This window comes from Micropterus salmoides, unplaced genomic scaffold (genome assembly GCF_014851395.1).
Source record: "Micropterus salmoides isolate LMB-PRFRI ecotype aquatic unplaced genomic scaffold, ASM1485139v1 Ms_hic_scaffold_22, whole genome shotgun sequence".
Classification (NCBI taxonomy): Eukaryota; Metazoa; Chordata; class Actinopteri; order Centrarchiformes; family Centrarchidae; genus Micropterus; species Micropterus salmoides.
In genome coordinates this window covers 3,890,347-3,910,850 of record NW_024041373.1, presented here as the reverse complement: position 1 = coordinate 3,910,850, position 20,504 = coordinate 3,890,347, and the positions used below count along the sequence as shown (strand labels likewise).

The 20,504-nt window shown below is 39.3% G+C and overlaps 2 protein-coding genes across 2 annotated transcripts in view; both read right to left on the bottom strand.

The window, feature by feature from the left end:
* The window catches only part of LOC119917684 (cilia- and flagella-associated protein 46-like), a 15,917-nt gene extending 3,454 nt beyond the window's left edge, over positions 1-12,463 (bottom strand). Inside the window, exons 1-12 of the mRNA XM_038738101.1 lie at positions 12,316-12,463; positions 9,936-10,085; positions 6,264-6,374; positions 5,299-5,480; positions 4,808-4,939; positions 4,516-4,678; positions 2,203-2,259; positions 2,007-2,079; positions 1,621-1,756; positions 1,327-1,510; positions 748-904; positions 6-61 (exon numbers count right to left, since the gene is read on the bottom strand). Coding sequence (XP_038594029.1) covers positions 6-61; positions 748-904; positions 1,327-1,510; positions 1,621-1,756; positions 2,007-2,079; positions 2,203-2,259; positions 4,516-4,678; positions 4,808-4,939; positions 5,299-5,480; positions 6,264-6,374; positions 9,936-10,085; positions 12,316-12,390 — 1,476 coding nt within the window. The 5' untranslated portion in view covers positions 12,391-12,463. The remainder of the gene's footprint in view (positions 1-5; positions 62-747; positions 905-1,326; positions 1,511-1,620; positions 1,757-2,006; positions 2,080-2,202; positions 2,260-4,515; positions 4,679-4,807; positions 4,940-5,298; positions 5,481-6,263; positions 6,375-9,935; positions 10,086-12,315) is intronic.
* Positions 12,464-13,923: 1,460 nt separating this feature from the next.
* Positions 13,924-19,262, bottom strand: LOC119917682 (cilia- and flagella-associated protein 46-like). Its single transcript, XM_038738100.1, has 6 exons — positions 19,038-19,262; positions 18,675-18,792; positions 16,796-16,925; positions 16,145-16,269; positions 15,691-15,806; positions 13,924-14,040 (listed from the first exon to the last, which is right to left on the bottom strand). The coding sequence occupies exons 1-6, from the start codon at positions 19,260-19,262 to the stop codon at positions 13,924-13,926; spliced, it is 831 nt and encodes a 276-aa protein (XP_038594028.1).
* Positions 19,263-20,504: the final 1,242 nt, after the last annotated feature.

Below are 20,504 nucleotides of genomic sequence, written 5' to 3'. Positions count from 1 at the left end.
CGGACTCCTACCTGGGACTCGCATTCCACAGAACTCAAATCCATCTTTTTGGACTCCTCCTCTAGAGTAAAAAAAATATACATATAACATTTACCATGGCAAAGAATTTAACATTAAACAAGACATATACTGTATGTTCAATAATCTGTAACTTTTACAATTTTAACAATTACAAATACTGAAACACATATTTCCGCAAATAGTTAATAAAAACTTTTTCTTTTATTTGAGTGTTCAGTTTGTCTCTCAGGGAATATTTTATGGTTCATAGCAGGAGACTAAAAAGACTTCACAGCAGTATTTTAAATAGTGCAATGCTATTCTCAGTGGCTGCCCACATGGGATCATGAAAAATATTTAATTGTCTGGTCAGTTCCTTTTTCTCTGAATACGGTTTTCTTGGTTTAATGTTTACACAGGGTAACAGCTGAAATCAAAGCACAAACACTGAAATACATTGCTGATGCAACTATCATAAAGTAGCGGCATGGCCCTTTTCTGGATCAAACAGAGCAGATGTTATTCCCCTTAGACTAACACAGTGTAAACCACACACACAAACTGAATCCATATGGCAAAGCACCCCAGGCGTTTCATGCCGATGTGCGTACCTCGTGGGGAATTCTTAAAATCTGTTACCTTTTTCACTAGATTTTAAAGTGCACAGTAGCATCATTAACAAAACTAACTAGTCGTTCACACAGTTGTGTCATGAAACACTGAACAAGACGAGACGATGAGTTCTACCTTCTCCTCCAGTCTGTTCAGTTTCCAAGTGTAGAAGGATGTCTATGGCCCACTGAACCTGGTGTTCGGCATCAGCTTTGGGGAAGTTGTGAGAGTATAGCCACTCTCCAAACTCTAGCAGAAGGCTGACTTTCTGCCAATGAGTCTCTACACTCTGCTGACAAATGGCATCACAAACACAACAGTCAATATATAATAACATATTTTTAAAGATACTTTTATCCATTTTGCCTTTGTTTGATAGTTGACAGGAGATGGTCCTTTATGTGTCCCGGAGCTTGTGTTAAATTGACACCTTTGGATGGTGTAACAGATGTCATTCATCCTAACTCCAATGAAGAGACTGTCTTTCTGTGTTCCTCACAGTTGTAATGACATGCTGGCTCCACATGATGGTGATAGAGACCTTACTAGAAATATTGCCTTTACTCAGTGCAAAGAGACTACACAGGGAAAAAAATCATGAACTTTCTAATGTGACAGATTCCAACATGATCTATCTGCATCTGCATAATCTGTTGCTGTACCAGGTTCGGGTCGGGTAATGATGTCAAAATAGTGTCAGAACAGAGGTATTACCAACAGAGAGGTGATGGATTTCTGGTAGCAGATGAGCTGTTGGGTTATCTTGCCAGCACACAGAGCCACCTGGTGCCACATGAATGAATGGCACTGCTCTCCTTCGTCTTGTAACTTCTGCATGTCCATCAGTACATTTTCATCCAGCCGTGCTTTAACCAGTATTCTGTGTTTCAGCAGAGGTCTGGTAAAACACAGGCAATATGATTTATTGTTGACTTTCTCTCCATCTACTTCTCCAGTTTCTTTCACATTTTTCCCCCAGTCCCCAATATGTAATTTTTTTAAACTCACATCCGGTGTCTGGTGCGAGGCATTTCTCTAATAGCTTGGTCCAGCAGCTGCAGAGCACTTTTCCAGTCTGTCTTATCAATGTGGATGTGGAGCAACAAACTGTAAATGGCTGCTCTCAGGGTTAGGTCCTCTTCACCTACTTACATACATGGGTATAGAAATGCATATTTAGATGACTTAATGATGATCTGTTATCCAATTTATTTAAATACATGTTCATAATTTAATTATCAATGTAGAACTTTAGCTGCCTAATTGACAATTCAAGTGCAAATGTCACAGTCCCCAGTGTTTATCCTGGAATAAATAACACTTTTATTTACAGTATAGAGGTACAGAGGAAACAAATCATGAGGCCATCTGCAAGGTGTGCAGCCTCCTTTTACCTGTTGCTTCATGTTTAGAACTCCCAAGAGGCAGTGCTGTCAAGGTCAGCAAGCCTTTCATTTTGCCCTGCTTCTGAAAAAGAAAGGGAAAGGATTAATACATAAGTCGCTACAAGTGTGAGAAGGGCAGTGTTGCCGTTGGTGGTAAAAAGTTAAAGCGCACTGATGTACAGTTGAAGATACATTTCTATCAGACCTTTCTATGTATCTGATCCAGCACTCTTTTCTGTAAATCCCCTTCCACATCCAGAGCCTGCAACATGACTTGGTTCAGTTATCTGGGAGAGGCAGTCATTTTGATGTACAGACTTTGGCAACCCATACAAAAAAAAGCGTTTTCCTTGATTATTGCGGGTTGCATCACTACTGAAGATCAGTATCAAGTTAGAAAGAACACCACAGATGAAGATCATAAGCTGCCTTTAATTATGGATTTTAAGTTATTTTGCACTGGAACAACTGTTTATCCCCCTGGCTGGATTGCTGTCCACAGGCAGTGCTGGGGAGATGTTCTCACATTTAAGCACACCCACAAGTTCCCCTGTAGCAGCCTCATGAAAATGTTTCATCAACGTTATCATAAATTAAAGATTACAGAGCAAGTTTAAGAACTGCGCCACCTATTTTACTTAGTTTTACAGCAACCAAACTAAAGTTGTCAAAAAAAGAAATAAGAAATAGGACAAAGTAGGAAACAAAACAGAAAATACAGGTCATGATAGATCAGTTCTGGTTTTGCTCATTAGCTGTTCATTTTGTTGCTAGTATTTTTTTGGCTGAACTTTTGTCATGTCAGATGGCATTAAAAAAATTGGCTTGTCTGATGCTGGGACTGGGAATGGGCTGGAACATTTTCCTTAACAGAGGGGCAGACTCTGTGTTTCTGTGGTTTCATTGTTGCTGTGCTGCGTTACTGCTCCTGCTTAGAAGTTGAGATGCACCAATAAAAATGCTTTATGTTGTTAAACATCACAGAAATGCAAAAATGTAGTTGTGTGATGTCCTATGTTTAAGCCAGGTGCTGCATGACAGATTCACCAAATGAAAAATAAGAAAGTACCTGCACATTGGATTACAGCAACAACAAAAAAACTGTATTGAAACTGTATTTTCAAATATTTTTTTATACTTTGTGAAACAATTACATTTTTAGACGTTTTTCAGGAGGGTCATTTTGTGTTTGGCTTTATATTTTTTGTCTAATAACTAGGGATGGGGATCGTTAATTTTTATTGATAATGATACCCTTATTGAGACTGCTTAACGATCCGATTCTTTATCGATACCACTATGGATACTTTACTATTATTTAGTGATGGTTATTTGGTAAAGACCAGACCCAACGGGCATGAGGTAGGACTGCACGGTATGAGGAAAATATTCAATGTGCGATAAGGTTGTTATATATTGAGATGATATATTGAGATCACATGACTTGCGATAAATACACATAATATTGAAGTGCTCATGGCTGCCTGGGTGTTTTAAAATTAATTATAGGATTAGAATTTAACATTATAAATACAGCTAAATATTGTTTCTAGAGCAGCAACATTAATGTTTACAACAGCAAAGATTGCACAATATTGTTTTATTATTTTATTTTTATATATATATTTTTTAAACATACACAAACATACACACACACGCTTACTGTTTCATTTATTTATTTATTTTTAATGTATTTTTATTTTTTTAAACACACACACACGCTTACTGTTTTATTTATTTATTTTATTTTAATTTTTAATATTTCTTCTTTTTTTTAACACAAACACACATACGCTTTGATTACTTTACGCTTTAAATTACTCGTTTAATGAAATGTATGGGGTTCATTGTTCTTATGTTGTATGTATGATGCTTTGGCAATGTTGTTGTTACACATTCATGCCAATAAAGCTAATTTGAATTGAATTGAATTGAATTGTGTGTGTGTGTGTGTGTGTGTGTGTGTGTGTGCATGTGATAGAGGGCAGCAGAGGCGGCAGTCCAATGATAAACAGTCTCGGGCCTGTTTAATACCGAGTTTCGGTGCGATCAATTAATAAATATTAGTTTTCTTGTCCATTGCGTTTCAAGATAAATCAGATTTGATGCTCGAGATATAATGTTACAGGACCCGCTAGTCTCCATAGCAGTATCGATAAGGTAGGACGTTATTGATTTTCGGGTTTTGTGAAATTTTGGAACCGGGTCCTTTTAGAACCCGGTCTCGATCCCCATCCCTACTGATAACTTTGGACTATGACTATAAAAGGATATCATCATGCCTATTTTTGAAAAAAATATGTCCATGTTGGCCTTTTTCCTAATGTAGACCTGGGAGGGTCCAAACACCACAGACATACCTTCAAAGGATTTAGTTTTGCTTTTGTTCACATTAAAACTTTTATGGAAATCACACTAGGAGTGTATCATGAAAAATCTACTCTGGATCCTGCCTTCAGACACCAACGTAAAAAAAATTAAATATTAAATGTAAATATGGCTAAAGAAGAACCCATACATTTGCATGTTTCAAGTTGGTATGAACCAGAGCAACCAGGATCTTCTCCAGGGGCTCCTTGAGCTGCCATCTTTCCTCAGGAGTTTGTGTCAGGGGTAGACAAGCATTCCAGTAATGCCTGGCAGCTGCGACACACAATGCTGGATTCTCAGCCTCAGCATAGCTATGGACAAGAGAATATAATTAGCACATAAGGTAAGAAATAAAAAATGTAGAGAGACCAGATTAAGAGAATATTTTTAGAAAACTAGTTTGTAGCTGCCCAAGGCATTCGTCAATAAATAAGCAGCACCTGACACTGGACAGGAGCACCTTCATAGCCTCTCTGTAACTGTGGAGATCTCCATTGGACTCATGGATTAAACTCAAACCCCTCAAACAAGCCGCAGTGCTCAGCATCTCATTCACTGCAGTCAGGCCATACCTAGGGATATGAGGAAATCCATTAGCTGTCCAAGTTCATCAATCAATCAACCAAAATGTAAAACTGACACAAAGAAAAATCCAAAGCTGTGCAACTTGATTCAAACTCTCCAACTTCATGCAAAAATGGAAAGCAATGCTTGCTCATTTGTATCAACTGCAATACTCTTGAACATGCACAAGATGTCACCTGCCCCTCAGACAGCTTTGGAGGCAAAAACCTCAACCACTCCTAACACCTATCTGTAGTGCTTGCCATAACAAACATATACATTCATTTCAAGTGCAGTCCCTTTTGTCCATTTTTAAGAATTAGATAAAAAAATTAAATATACAATTTATTCCGCTAATTCCACTTACAAAACACAAGGCATGGTTTTGAGGTTCTTTGCTGCTGCTTCTTCCAGCTGCAGAGCATTCTTGGTGCAGCACAACACCAAGCTGTGGTCCTTGGAATAGTGGCAGAAGGCAGCCAGCTGGCACCACACCTGCAACTCCACCACGGCGTCAGTCCAGCTGCATTCAGACGCCATGCTCACCAGCTTTAGGTGAGGCGGGAGAATAGGGGAGGGGAGGAAAATGGAGGTGGATGAGGGAAAGGAAGGGGGGGTAGTGAGGGTAAAGACGACAAGAGGGAGGGTGAGAAAAGCAGGGTGGAGTGAATCGCATAAAGGCAAAGAAGGTGAGGGAGGAGACAGGAGAAGAAAAGGAAAGGACAGAAATTAAGAAACCATTTGCGAGGGAAAAGACAGATGGCAGTAAGCATAAGGGTAGAGTAAAAACATAAATGTAAGCATTGGAAAGAGGAATAGAACGGAGTAAATGTGTAAAGCAGGAGGTAATCAGGGATGAGAGGAAGGTAGCAAAGGAATGAGTGAATGGAAGCACACAGAAAGTGACAGGTTAGAAGGAAGGAGGATTAACGAGAAGTGGAAAAGAAAAAGAAAACAAATGAGATAAGGTCAAGAAAAAGGGAGGTGGGGTGATGGACAAATGGAAAACATTTATAGAGTTTAAGAAGGCGAGGATGAGCACAGAATGTATGAGAGAAAGGAGTGAACCAAAATGCGAAGATAGGAAGGAGGAGAAAAGAGCCGAAGAGAGATGGATGGATGAGAGACAGAGTGAAAGAAGATATAGCCAACGGGCCTGTCAGGGCCAATGACGTTAATCCGACCAAAGCATGATGATCAAGGTAGCTACATTATTTTGAAGATATTGACACATGATGAGCTGCAGACAGAGTCTGCGCTGCGATCTCGGCATTTGTTGTAACCATCTGGCCAACGGCTACTGTAGCAAAACATGAACAAAGAAGTACATACTGTGGAGAGACTGGGAACGGAGAACTCCATATGCCTCGGGTTCCTATTGCACTGGAGCATCTCCACTCCAACCAGCACACGCGTCATCGCTGACACGTCCTCATTCTCACACTGCCAATGGGGAAGAGAACCATGCATACTCTTTATTTAAATTTTTTTGGGGCGAGGCAATTTAACATACAGAGTATGAAAGTGACGTGCTGCACAGTTTAGAGCTCTTGCTAACTCAACTCTTGTCCCTTGTTGGGCTGTTACATGTACAGTGTAATTCAAATCACACAATACACTGTACAGATATGGAAATACAATAAATACACATACCACAATACACATACACCAATGTACCTTATGTTTAAGAAAAGAACATATTGCTATTTGCTCGTAAATGAAACATGGACCTGGAGTATGATTATCATATTGTATGCATGTGTCTGAAATACAGCAGAGATGGCCTTGCTGATAATGAATGACTTCCTATTGTTTGGAAAATTAGTTGATGATTGATTTGAGATTACAGATGAACCCCATTTATTTTAACACTGCATTTCTTAATTTGCATGGCAAGAAACAAACAGAATGGATTAAAGTAGACCAGGAAATCCTTGGCAGACAAATGGTCGTAGGATTATGGTGACTAATCAAACAGTCCATTTAACTGACAAATTGTATAGGTGCTTTCCCCGCATTTTTGTCCCACTGCAAAGCAGTACAATCAGGAAATATGACATCCGGAGATGATCACAAACCAGCGGATACAATACTGTAATATGGATATAGTGGAAGTGCCACCTACTACGTGAAAACAATTAATAAAAATGTCAGGCATCATAAGCCTACAATACTATAAGCACATTACAGAAGAACTGCAAGAACACCATAATACAGGAAGCATTATGAATGTGACATGAATATGTGACAATGAGCTATACAGTTGTCTCAGTGTGCATTCAGTCTCCTTTGCATTTCACATTTACAAGCCCTTTAGCAGCCCTTTTTATCTTAAATATAGTATACAGAGGATAGCAACCCCTCCACGCGAAAAAGAAAAATAATTGCATTGGAATGTATAAATATATAATCTTTGTTACATCACAAAATTAGCAATACTGAAGGCTTTTTGTTGATTTTGCTGTTGTTTAAAAACAATTTTATACATTTGTTTCATCATCGTTTTGATGCACTCCTGCCAACTATGTTCTAAAACTGAAAATGCTGTGATTCAGTGATCACAACAATTTCAGTCACCTCACTTTTAACTATATCTGGTTCTTTTCATACAAGTCTTGCACCGAAATCCTAGTTAGTAGAGCATTAAACGCATACATGCACATGCAGAGCATAAAACGTAAAAAACTGAAGGACACAGAAAAGATGAAGCAGCTGTGAGGCGTGAGAATGCAAGGTGCGAATTTCTGTGGACATCAGTCCAACTTTTCAGTGTCTTAATCGAAAATATGAGGTTTCATAAGTTTGCATGCCAATGGCTCCTCTTTTAATCAATTTGAGATTGAGGTGATGGATGGTTGGAAGGGGATGGACTTTCTAACCTTAGTTTCGCCGAGGCTGAATTTGTCACACCACTCAGGCCCCGATCAGACAGAATGCGTTTTTTGCAGTGAGAGGTGCCTTTTTTAAATAGTTTTCTATTTGGCACTGAGCGTTATGTGGGCTGTTAAGGCCCCCTTGGCGCTTAACGTTTTAGCCGCCTGCTGCACCTCACATTTTCGAAGGAGTGTTCTGAGCAGAAAAGCGCCCAACATCATTCGCGTTTTTTTCAATTGTGCAATCAAATGAATGGAGAGACGGGGCCTCGGTTGTGGTGACGGAAGTTTACAGTTGCTTGGATTGTCCAGAGACTGCAACAAACTGTCCCCGACTCATCCTAAAATAAGCCTTGAACCGACTATCATTAAGACGAAGCTCCTGGACAAACTGGTTGTACTACCAGCGGTGTCTCCTCTTTCTGAGGTTCTCATGTGCCCACACGGATGTTTCCCTGTCTCCTGCGTGTTTGTACACCTCTCACCCTCAAACAATGCAAGCGCTCTCCGTTTGTCTATTTTTTAAAGCAGATGTTTTTAGCAACAAAAGACACAGACCTGTGAGTTGTGATCAAGCTTGTGCTAATATGACAGTTATTACTTAGACTGACAGGACAGTTGATTTGGTGGTTGCCTGGCAACATAAAACAACGGCAGTGCACTGGAATTTTCCAAATTCAACTGAAAAGGCTCCTCGCGTTTTCAAACCTGCAAACGCTGTCTGATTGGGGCCTTAGGCTGTATGTATCATTTACGTCAGGCCACACCGCAAATACTGGAATGTTCTCCCTGACCAGACAGCATAGATAAAACAACTTTAGCCTTAGGCTACATCCACTGTTTATCTTTTATTTATCTATGGTGTCTGGTCAGGGACAATATTACAGTATTTGCGGTGTGGCCTGATGTAAAACGAGAAGGCAAGACATACAGCCTCAAGAATGTTGTTATTTTCAGTTTAGTTTTGTTCACCACTAAATGACTGCAGGTGTAAACCTGATCTGATGTGGTGTGTTGTTGTCTTTTTGCTACGAGTATCTTGACTGAAGAGTTTTTCGTTTGTTCTAGCATTTTCTTTTTAGCATCAGTATGTGATTTTGTTGGTTGTATGAAGAGGAACCAGAACACAACACTTCATGGAGCATGCTGTTTTGCAAATGGAAACACACTTTTGGTGTTTGTGTCACCTATTGTCAAAACCGGGCTTTTGTTTCATACAACAGGTACAAAAAAGTGCTGCAGTTTGTCTCATGTTGCTACTGGCACACCAGTCATCTTTATCTTTGTCAATTTACAATCATTAGTTGAGAAAAGGTTGCCGACCCCTGGAGCCGGTAGCATCAGCTGTTCACAAATTCAGACATTTTTACTAAGTGGAGGTTTATGGCTCATTAGACAGTAATGGGCCGAATCACACAAACTAGCTCTTAGGCAGAGATTAGTTGTTACTTAATATTTACACCCAGTAACTTCTAAGAATGTTACAGTCAACATATCTGACCAGAAACTTGATAAATGCTTTTTAAAAATTATGTAAATCTTTTAAATTACAATTTACAAAAATTAAAATAACATACCACAAATTAGCAAACGTTTGACTAAATACATGAGTCAATAACGTCAGTTAATTTAGCATAGTCTTTTCCCACTAACCCTAAACTGTATGAATAGTATTTATACTAAACAAAATAGAGTATTACCAACATTTCTAAAAGATGATGTTTTGCCCTTCTAAAACTGTAGTTTTTGAGACTGTGCTAGCTGGTGATAATGCAGTGACGTCATGTTTACATAGTTCATTGCTCTTGTTTGCATAGCGCTATAGATGTTTACTAGAAAACTATTTACATTTGACTAAAGTCTTTACTAGCAAAGACATTTCTTAAGTTTTAATGGTGCAACCTGATTTAGTAAATCAGTACTTGAAACTAGCAAGTAGTTATTGAGATCTTAAGAATGACTTTACATTCAAACTTATTAATGGATTTATGAATAGCTGGCGCAACCAAATCCTGGACTACAATGTAATATGTTATATTTATAATGTACGTGCTCTCAAATCTTGGTTAGATCTAAACATATATTGGCAAACTAAAACAAAGCACTTTTGGGCTGACACAGTGGATGGTACCTCATCTTTAATATCCATCTTTGGGCCAATCTGCTGTTGCAAGAGCCTCTTGATCTGCACCCATGTGGCCACCACCTGCTTCCTTGCTGCGATAGGTACAGTCTCCCCTGGGATGTTGCAGTTGGATATGTAAAGGGCATAGTCACACAACTAGAAAGAAGGGTGGAAAACAACAACAGGTTACAGTCTATCAGCTAGAAGTACTTGGTATTAGTAGTCTGAGAAACTCAATAAATAGAACATGGCATTAACATAGTCGGGATTATGCATTATCCCAAATGATATTAAAAATGTTTATGCGGATCAAATTGTTTATCAGACTCTAAATTGTCCTCAGTTGTGAGTGTGACTGGTTGTCTGTCTATGTGTGGCCCTGCGATGGACTGGCGACCTGTCCAGGGTGTACCCCGTCTTTTGCCCGATGTCAGCTGGGATTGGCTCCACCCCCCCCCCCCAACCCTGTACGCAGGATAAGCGGTTGACGATGGATGGATGGAAAGTGTCTATCAAATACCATACGTTATGATATGTTTCTGAAAGACCTGGACTTTCTCTAGCCCAAGGCCCTCTGCCAGCCTTTCAGCTGTAGACACGACAGACTCAGAATTCAGTAGGATTTTGTTAGACAGTGTAGCTGATCCTGTTGTACTGTGAACTATGTATAAAAAATGTATTGGAAAGTTTTTTAATATCTTTTCATCAAAAAGGAAACAGACACATTGAATGTCGGTTAATAATTCACTGATAAAGTGCCTTTCATCTGGAGTTAGAGCTTATATAAATGGTTGATAGAAAAGGAGAAAGGAAAGGGTTTAATTGGCAGCTGCAGCATAGAGAACATAGAAATCAGGCTTTAATGGCACAAAGAAACCCGGTCAGGAAAGCAAAATGTGAGTGTGTGCGCGTGCGTGTGAGCTTGGTTGGATGAATAGTGTGTGTCAAAGGATGAGCGAGATAAAATGTATCCTGAGAGTGCTTCAACTTTTCACCTTTGAAGATCATATCAAGGAGTAATCAGTGCTTCCTGAGAGGCCTTGTATTTCTAATATACAGATACAAACACATACTGTATGAAACTTAAACAATACCTTTGTCTATATTGCTTTCTTGCCTTGAGTGCTAAGCCTCAACATATACAAAGTGGCCTTATTCTTTGCATTCTTGTCTGTTTTGGTGAATCCCATTTTGACATACCATAATAATAATGTACCTAAGGGCTAAAATACATTTCAGGGAATGGATGTACTAGAAGCTTGATAGCTTTGATAGCTCCAAAAAAAGGTTGCCATTTGTTCTATTAAAGCTCATCATCTATCATACGGATACTGACCTATTTCATAGTTCATAATTCATAAAATAAAAAGGGATCATTTGAAAAGTTACAAGCAACTGTAACTTTGAATAGTGAAATACTGAATTCGAAAGTTTTAAACAGTATAACAAAGTTCACAGAGTGTAAACTGTTTCATACTTTTTTGCAGTGTAATATCTGTACAAAAGATTAAAATTTGATTGTCTGAACACGTCTTGCAAGGACGCTCCCTCCCTCCCTCTCTCTCTCTTTCTCATGCTGCATAAATCTGTCCAACACAACCCTGTCAATATCGGAAACCCACCATAAAAAAAGCTATTAGCAAAGCAAGCATGTAAGGAGCCTAGCTAATAGGGTTAAAGTTAGATCATAGGTGGGTTGTCGAGGTTAGCACGCTGTAGCTGGTAGTCAATATCGACTGCAAACCCCCCCACCCACCCCTGCACCACAGTTACGCTGTCATTCTGTGGGAAACACGGTGTTTCGATTAATTTGTAAGCTGGTTTCATGATACTTGGAGGTTTTGAAACGCTAGGGAACGTATTATAACTTCTATCCTCAGCCTTCTTCAGAATTGATTTTTTATTATCTCCTTTAGAAGATAAGGACAGTGACAGTGCAATTGCCGCTCAAGTCTTACCAGATAGTTGTCTTGTAAGTAGTTCTGTGTTTACAGGCTTTTTTACCTTTATGCAAATATGCGTATATGCAAATATACAACTTAAATAATTGCTTTGTAGGGAGCTTTAATAAAAATGTATGGTAAGAGAGGGCATTTTTATGAAGATGTTTATTTATGTGTGCTGGTTTTATGTTACTTTATTGTAACATAGGACATCTGGATCCATCTTTGGTTCTGATTTTATAAAAAATATATGGTGTCAGAGAGAATGAAAAAAATATGGTGACAAAGATGGGTTTTATGCCCATGTTGGTGACATAGGTACAGGAACTGGTGTAGGTGGTGGTTCTGCCGTCACTCTTCTTCACAAATACATATATGGTACTAATACTTATTAAATACATTCATTTAAACACTAGGTCAAGCACAGCCACACACTAACATACCTCTAATGCCTTGCGGACATCCTGCAGGGCAGCAGGTTCTAAAAAAAAACCAAGGACACTGGCAGCCTTCTCCATTCCCTTTTCAGCTTTGCTTTTACTCTTGTCTCCTGGCAGAGCGATGCTGTATGGTCCACACAGAGGCTGGATCAACCCCGGGCCACAGCATTACACAGCAGCACAAACAGAACACGAGTCCTGAGAAATACAACACACAAACTGACATTATCTGGAAAAAACAAGTACTGAAAGATGGGCTTCAAGGCCAAACATTTATTTTTATATTTTAGTTCTTCCTGGAAATAAAAAACCTAACCACAGATTTTGGACGGCAAAAAGTATGTTTCCATGGCCACATACATGAGAATGTCACTGAATCCCAACATTCACATAATTACTGCTATGCCCAAGGACATTGGTCCATTTTCATGAACATTCACTTCTTCTTTCCATACCCAGACATAAGTGCAGAGCTTAAACTGCCTCCTTTTCTGTGTGTGAGCTTCAGTGCCACAGAGAATAAATTAACAATGTTTTCAGAGGTCAACTCTGACCGTGCCTAAAATGATTTTCTAAGGACATGTGTACAATGTGCTGTTATCAGCTGAAAACCTAATAACTTCACCCAAATTGAAAGACTATGTTTACACAGTAGTCCACTGAGGGTTGGGTAAATGACTGCTAGGCTGATGAAACACTTTCAAAACCTCTAAGTCATTTAAAAATTTACAGTCATCAGTCTAAAAATACCTTTGTTTCATGGTTTTTTGAAATGATGACCTTTTAGGAATACGTTTTTATCAAACACCTGTGATATTCGGGTTCAGACCTGTTCACAAAAAGCTTAAATGTTAGCACTGGACCAAAATAAAAACACTGCAAGAACTCCAGGCCTAATTACCAAACGATTCTGTCTAACATGCATATACCCTGTAACAAAACTGATTAGAGGCCAAGCCTACCCTGTGTACTCTGTTTTTCGAAGGACCTCCACCAGACTCTGGAAGGTGGGAAGCAGGTGTTGGTACTCCCCAGCTACTAACACGTGGCTGCTGTAGTTCCACAGGTAAACGGCTGCATTTGCTACGACCCAGGGCTCCCTGATCTCTGCACCGAGCTCCGCTGCCCGCAAGAAGTTGGAGGTGGCGTAGGCAGACAGAGCCTGGATCCAGGTCTCTGGGTAGGGAGAGGGAAAGGGACAGCGAAAGTTGTGCTTGTGTGTGAGAGAATAAGATACCAAAGTGGCCACATGGTAAAAAATTAAACTGAAGGTGAAAATGTCAATTCTTTTTTTTAGCAAATTAAAAAATTAATTTATCAAAACTATTTGTTGTAACAAAAGATAAGAAACACAAATTGGAGGAAATGTGGTCATGGAAAGGTACTTACAGTCTATCAGACTGTTTTCCTGAGATCTCACAGCTTGCATTGCTGCTATAGTTAATAATGACAATTAACAATGTACAATGCAAAAGCATTTATTATCATCTCTGAAAGCTTAAAATGAATAAAACGTGCATTAAATCTATGATATGCAAATAATAAAGTAGAAACATACACTCAAGAGACAAAAGATATACAAAATGAACAAAATGTCTGTATATTGTGTTTTCACCTGTAAACAACCCAGTGTGGATCATCTTCAGACACACACACCTCTGTTTCTACAGCAGGTACAGCAGGGCTGTTAAGCTGCACCCCCTCTGTTAGCAGCTTTTGGACAGTGGCCTGAGCAAGACAGAATACATTTATTTCTCAACTTCAAAAGATAATATTAAAGCTGATTTCCTGTTTTGACAACTTCATAATAAAAGGGGAAGGTAAGACCTTCTGCTATAGGAATCGCAGCTTCTCTAGAGCCATTGAAGCTCAATTGTAGAAGATCAAAGAAAAAAGAGACGACTGGTGGCAGACTACTCAGGTAAGACAAGAGAAACCTGTCTTCATCATCAGACTGATACGTAAGTATCTTTTAAATTAATGAATTCTCAAAAAATATACACCCATGTGCCATGGAACAAAGAGAGAGATACGTGTGAGGAGCAAGCAGAGAGGCTGCAGAGTGAGTCAGTTTTAGCAAGGCCATGTAGTTGCCGTAGATATTTGTCTCCATTTTCTTCAAAGTGCCGTCAAGATAACATCTCTATAGACTAATAGAGACTTGAAGCTGCAGGGTTGAGGGGAAGTGGGATTACACAATAAGACAACCTCATGAAACAAGCACAACAGTCTCTGACTCCAACCAATCAACATCTACCTCACGGGCTTGTTAAAAATCCCATAATGCATGTCTACTACTGCAAGCAGTCTTTGTTCCTAATCTCATATTTCAAAAGAAGAGCTCAAGCTGAATAAAATAAAATATTCCTATGATCTAAGATAGTTCAGTTAGTTTTTGTGAACATGAACACTAAACAACTGCATCCAAATAAGCTCAAAATAAAAAGCTGGTAGACCTGAAACTGTGAATGTAGTCTTTCCACTGATCTGTAGAATAAAACTGATAGACTGAGTGTAACTGTAACATTCTCAGAACCAGATGTTTGTGTCCCTAGAAGATTCCCTGGTAGAGGCCGTCATTCCTCATTTAGAGTTATAATCCTTTAGATTTTCATGAAATCAAACCCCAGCTTTGATTCCACAAACAGTTGGCATTTTTTCAGCAACAGCCATGTGATGTATTTACTTTGAGTAATTGCCTTTCTATATACACTAGTAGTCGTCATTGTTAGTGGCGGAGTACGCCATTCCAATGCTGGATTCAAATTGCCTTCACAGGAAACGATGCACATGAACCCTTCTACTGCTGTTGCTTTACATTTTAGGTGTTCCACTGGCACAACAAGGGGTGGCTTTTATTGTGAAGTAACCACATGGGAAAAGCTATGTATTTGTTACCGCTATTAGCACTGACCAAGATTTTACATCAAAAAGCATCTGTTAAACATTGTCATTGCAGGGAGTAATGGAACAAGAAGAAGCAGCCACAGACAGCTGTTAGGCGAAGAGCTGCAGGTGACAGGCAGCGCATCTCCAGCTCATCAGCAGGGCAACCACCTTTACTGTGTCCTGTAGCTGCACTGTTGCATTTATTATTGACTTAACTAGCTACTCAACAAGTGTTTGCTATATTATTAAACAACACTTGCTGTTTTGCCAAATCAACCAGGACTGAAATTTGTGGGATTAGAACTTTAACCGATGATGGATCAACAACAAACAAATTAAAATAAAATGCAGTTGGGTGAAAACAGCCAAAAGTCTTGCAGTGTATATACAGTAGTGTGAAACCTGTTTTTGTGTATTACTACTGTAAGAATATATGAGAAGTGTGTATGTGTGTCCAGGTTTAGGAGGCATGAGCCTGTAAGCACACACCTCAGCACTGATGAAGTGAATTTCAGCTAAAAGGCGCAGCAAGTCCTTCACACAGGTTTGACTTCCATTGCAATCGTGACATTCTGCACAGCTTTCTTCTTCTGAGCATCTACATTCTGGATCAAGTAGACAAAATGTGTGATGTGAATCCTGTAAGTGACAGCAATTTTGTATTTAACAGTATTCCAACAACTCCTACTACTACTATTACTGCTTCCTCTTCACCTGTCTTTTCATATGGAATACTTCTAACCAAATGATGTCATATGTCATGTTATCAGTAATTTTATCATACTGCACCAGTAACAGAGCAGTTCTATCACACATTAGTTATACTGAATATCTAAGCGTTTGGGTTCTCTTTATTCATTCTAATATTCTAATACCGTCTCCCACAGTTTTAAGAGAATTTCTCTCATTTTACCGCCAGTCTAAGGATCATTCATCATCTTACTGTCAGTCTTGGAAATCTTCCACCTCCCATCATCGTAAAGCAGACAGAATCGACAAGCAGCTCGGCACACATCCCACATTTCCTGTTTCCTGGCTGTTTTTGCCAGTGTTGCCCACAACTTTACCCTGGAACAGCCAAGATAGAAGAAGACAACTTAAGAGATATCTTCCTTTTTAAAAGGTGGAGGTGAAGGCAAGGGCACAGCAGCTCACTGTATAAGATCTAAAGTTGTTTTTTTGATGCATGAATAATAAACGTTTCCTTTGGGGACTCAAGTACTCAAGTACTGATGACTCTGCTCTCTCCCAACGATTAAGCCTGACATTTTTGATGTGCACACTTTTCTACTGTAATGATATCGGTAGACAGAGGGATCTAAACTATGTGCTATGAATAAGGAGATGTAATTGAAGGTTGCAGTCACACAACAACTTTAACTGCAGAGGACTAATTCATCACACATTCAATATTATCTTATCTTATGTTTAGTAACAGCAAGGAGTAATACATTCAACAAGGCATAAAAGGCTAATTATATTTTCCAACTGGGTTTCTGGGATGTCTGACAGCTAAAAATAATTACTAAGAAAACTTAACACTGGCAAGAAGACAAGGCAAGGAGAATATACATACAAACAAACACACACACACCTCTCTGTGTTGTCTTTGTCATCTCCTTGTCTGGCCAGGTGTCCATCCATCTTTTGAACAGATGTAGAGTGATGCTGAGCCTTAGCAAAGAGCTGTGCCACTGGTCCAGATCCAAAACTGCCTACGGGAACTAGACAATTGTTGGAGTACTGAATAAAAAGTCAAACTTTATTAATGCTGTTGGAAAAGCTTCTGTAATCAATCATAAATACAATCCGGCTAGTTTGCACATAGTCTTGTCATTCTGTCTCTACTTCATAGAACATGGTATAAATGAGCATTCACATGCATAGTGAGAATGTTCTCCGTATAAAGACATAATGATTAGATTAGATATGTTGGACAAACACCACAAAACCATACCAACACCTCCCCACTCAAAAAAAAAAACAAAGACAGGGATGTTGTTTATGGATTGATGGATTGAATTATACAAAGAAGTCTGTGACTTTGAGTGCAGTGTTTCAAAGAAGCAACATACCCCTGAGTAGATACACACACTCTCTCAACTCTCTCATACACACACCTCACATTGAGCAACAATACAAAACTGTGGCAACATTACATGCTGCAATTAATTAATTCTTCTTGTCTCAAGGGTTACTTGGTGAGCTGGCTTTGAAGCTCAGAACCCAATGCTTAAGTGTCGTCATCTAGGGGATTCTTGAGGTTTATAGACAAAAACAAGAGGTGCCTCTATAGACCAAAGCTTTTAACCCAAGCCTGCAGTAGAAGCCCTTTGACTCGCTTTTAGAGGTGAATTCTTCCCTGGGTCATTAGGACTGCTGAATGTTCATTTGATGCTGTGGACCAAGGAGCCTGGAATGACTCTGAGATCAAAGGCTCTGCTCGAGCTCAGGCCCTTCTGCTCCACGAGCTGCTGCCTCAGCTGATGGGGCTTCGCTGTGAGCTACACAGGAACACACCAGATTCTCAGAGAAACTGTACACAACCTAGCAGCAAAGTTTAATGCTTCCACTAAAAGAACTTCTGTCCAGACTAAAAGACCGGGGGACACATTTACAAACAAGACCACGCACACTAATTTTGCTCTGTGACGTTCATTCAGTATGCATTCTCAATCTGCCTGTAATCAGTGCCTGCTTTACTGAGACAGCTGCTCATTACCCAATTAGCACAGAGGACTGCCTTCCAGGTGCATTCTGCAAGTAAAGGAGAACCTTGCCGCATTGACAAACTCATTACAGGATTCTTAAACATTTAGGTATGCCACAGTTAACACCTCAGATAAATGTTTTATTTTTAATAATTAATAATTTATAATATGTCCTGATCGGTAAGACTGTTTATATTATTAATGCAACACAACTCATTAAATGAACTTCAAAGAAATTGAAAAAAAAAAACACCCACAGAATACGGTGTACCATAGCCACAACAAAGTGCAGAGAAAGCTGAGAAAGTGAGAGAGCTAAGTGAGATCGAGCTGCAGGTTCAGCAGAAGCTCAGAACGGAGAAGAAGGATGGTAGAGAAAATGTAACACTGTAAATGCCTTATCAAAAGAATACCATGACAAAGTCATTTTACTGTTGACCAGGTGTAAAGTTAGAAAAGTATAATGAGCGCCTAGCCTCCACATTGTTTAATGCTATAAAAAGTCAGATCTTCTCCTTTCTCTGTTAAGCGTATATACATAAAGGAGAAAAGTGCCTTCAGAATATACCCTAAGACATATCATACAGCTTACAAATGTTTAATGAGTGATGGTGTGATTCCTGGTGCAGATACATAAGACTTAGTAAATATGGACGTGTGTTTCAAGCTATCCCTACAAGAAAGCAAATTCTTGCAAAACAGAGATGTCTTAAGAAAATGGAGCCTTAGTGAAAACTGAAAGCAAGGAAGAGAAATCTGTACTTTTGGAGGTGTCGTCTGCATCCAGCACCATCTGGAAATCATCAGGGGCCAAAAGGAGACCCACAGCGATCAGGATGGGACGACGGTCTGTCTTATCTTGCGGCTGCATGTCCCTGGCCTGAGAAAAAGAAGGGGTTGGATATCAAACTGGATGTTAACTTGTAGCCATGCAGTTTACTTACAGGCATATTCTCCTCTGTGACATTAAACAATGAATTTCTATCTTACTATTTCTATCCTACTTCTAGGGGGATAGGATGCTCTTCTCCTTTACTGTACCTACTGTATGTCTGAATGCCCAAGTATGCTAAGAACTGTCACATTTTGTAATGTACATGTGTCTGACACAAATGGACTGAAAACCTGCTGCATAAGCATAGCGGCTTTATCCTCAGTCCGGGAGGGCGTTTGGTAGAGGGTCCCTCTGAGCTGTAGGAGGTGAAAAGCTGACGACAGGCGTTCTCGTTGTGTCCCGTTATCCAGCCGCATGGCTTTCTGGAGCTGACTCAAAGAAGCCTCAAGGTGCCCCTCCTCCTCTTCAATCACTGCCAGCTCTGAATGGACTTGACAGCGCATCTCTAGCAACATACTGTGAACATAACACACAAACACTTCCAGCATAAACTAATCTATATCAAAGGAACACATCTGTAGGTCTAATACAAAAGTTCAACATTTGGAGATGCTACTGATAAATAATTAAAGAATATCTAAATGTTGGCTCTCAGTAAATAAAGTAACAAAAGACCACAGCGAAAGAAAGTTGACAAAAAAGTTACTGATATCATGATAGCATTTTTCTTTCAGATCTAAGACATATACATATACTGCAAGACAAAGTGTTTTTCCTCGTACCTTGAAAGTAATCATTGTAAAAATGTATATGTAGCTGTAGAAAATATATCGATGGTGCGTGTCGATCAGTCTGCATTACCATTGCAGTTTTTTCCAACTGCTTACACACAAAATCTTTACATGTCACACGATGTTTGAAACCCCTCACTCAAGACCAAAACCTCATCTCAAACATCTCTAAAACCATTAACTCTTTCTCAGCCTTTCACTCACTTTTCAATTGCATAAAACACTTTTATTCAAAACACTTCACACAATACTCTAACTACCTAAGACACAAAAATCTAACAGGAAGTGACCTGCTTTCCTTTTCCAAACACAACCAATCAAAATGCTACACTTATTCACCAGTACACACACCCACTCCTCACATGTGCAAACACTAACTGCTTAACTGATCACTAACCAATAACTGCTTTAGTATACAGTAGACCTATAAATAGGTCAAAGGTCAGATTAAACAATTTGAACAATGGATGGCAACAATGGACAAAGAGCAAGGGGAGTAGGAGGGAGAGGCCATGTACGACAACGAGGACAAAGTTCAAGGAGGAGATATGGAAGAGGAGGAGGGCAAAGAAGAGGAAGGAGAGCGATCATGATGAGTTTGGGGTCACACAGGTCGACAATGAAAGAAGGTGGACTGAGAGTCCCGCCCAACTTGAGTCGCTTTACAGTGGCATCCATAATTTGAACCTTCAGAAATTAGAACAGGTTGCAACAATCTAATGGTATTTCAGCAGTACAGTATTGTAAAATAAGTATTTTTTGCAATAAAAGTAAGAATTTTACTTTTGGTTTACATATGTTTATGGTTTGCTTTTCTTGTATGATACTGTATACAACACTGTGCTACTGTTACAACTGTAATGTTTTGCCAAATAAATATTTGCTGTTTCAACATTGCATTTGGTGTTTACAGTGTACTTCTCAGAACCTCTTAGCAGATAACTTACACTGTAAAACATTGAATGG

What these genes read in the sequence shown, in the direction of transcription:
- LOC119917682 (XM_038738100.1), bottom strand. Translation starts at nt 19,262, where the DNA reads ATGTTGCTAGAGATGCGCTGTCAAGTCCATTCAGAGCTGGCAGTGATT. An exon ending in CCGCTATGCTTATGCAGCAG is followed by an intron (nt 18,793 to 19,037) that starts GTTTTCAGTCCA and finishes TCTTTTTCTCAG; the next exon opens with GCCAGGGACATGCAGCCGCA. An exon ending in TTCACTTCATCAGTGCTGAG is followed by an intron (nt 14,041 to 15,690) that starts GTGTGTGCTTAC and finishes TGTCTTGCTCAG; the next exon opens with GCCACTGTCCAAAAGCTGCT.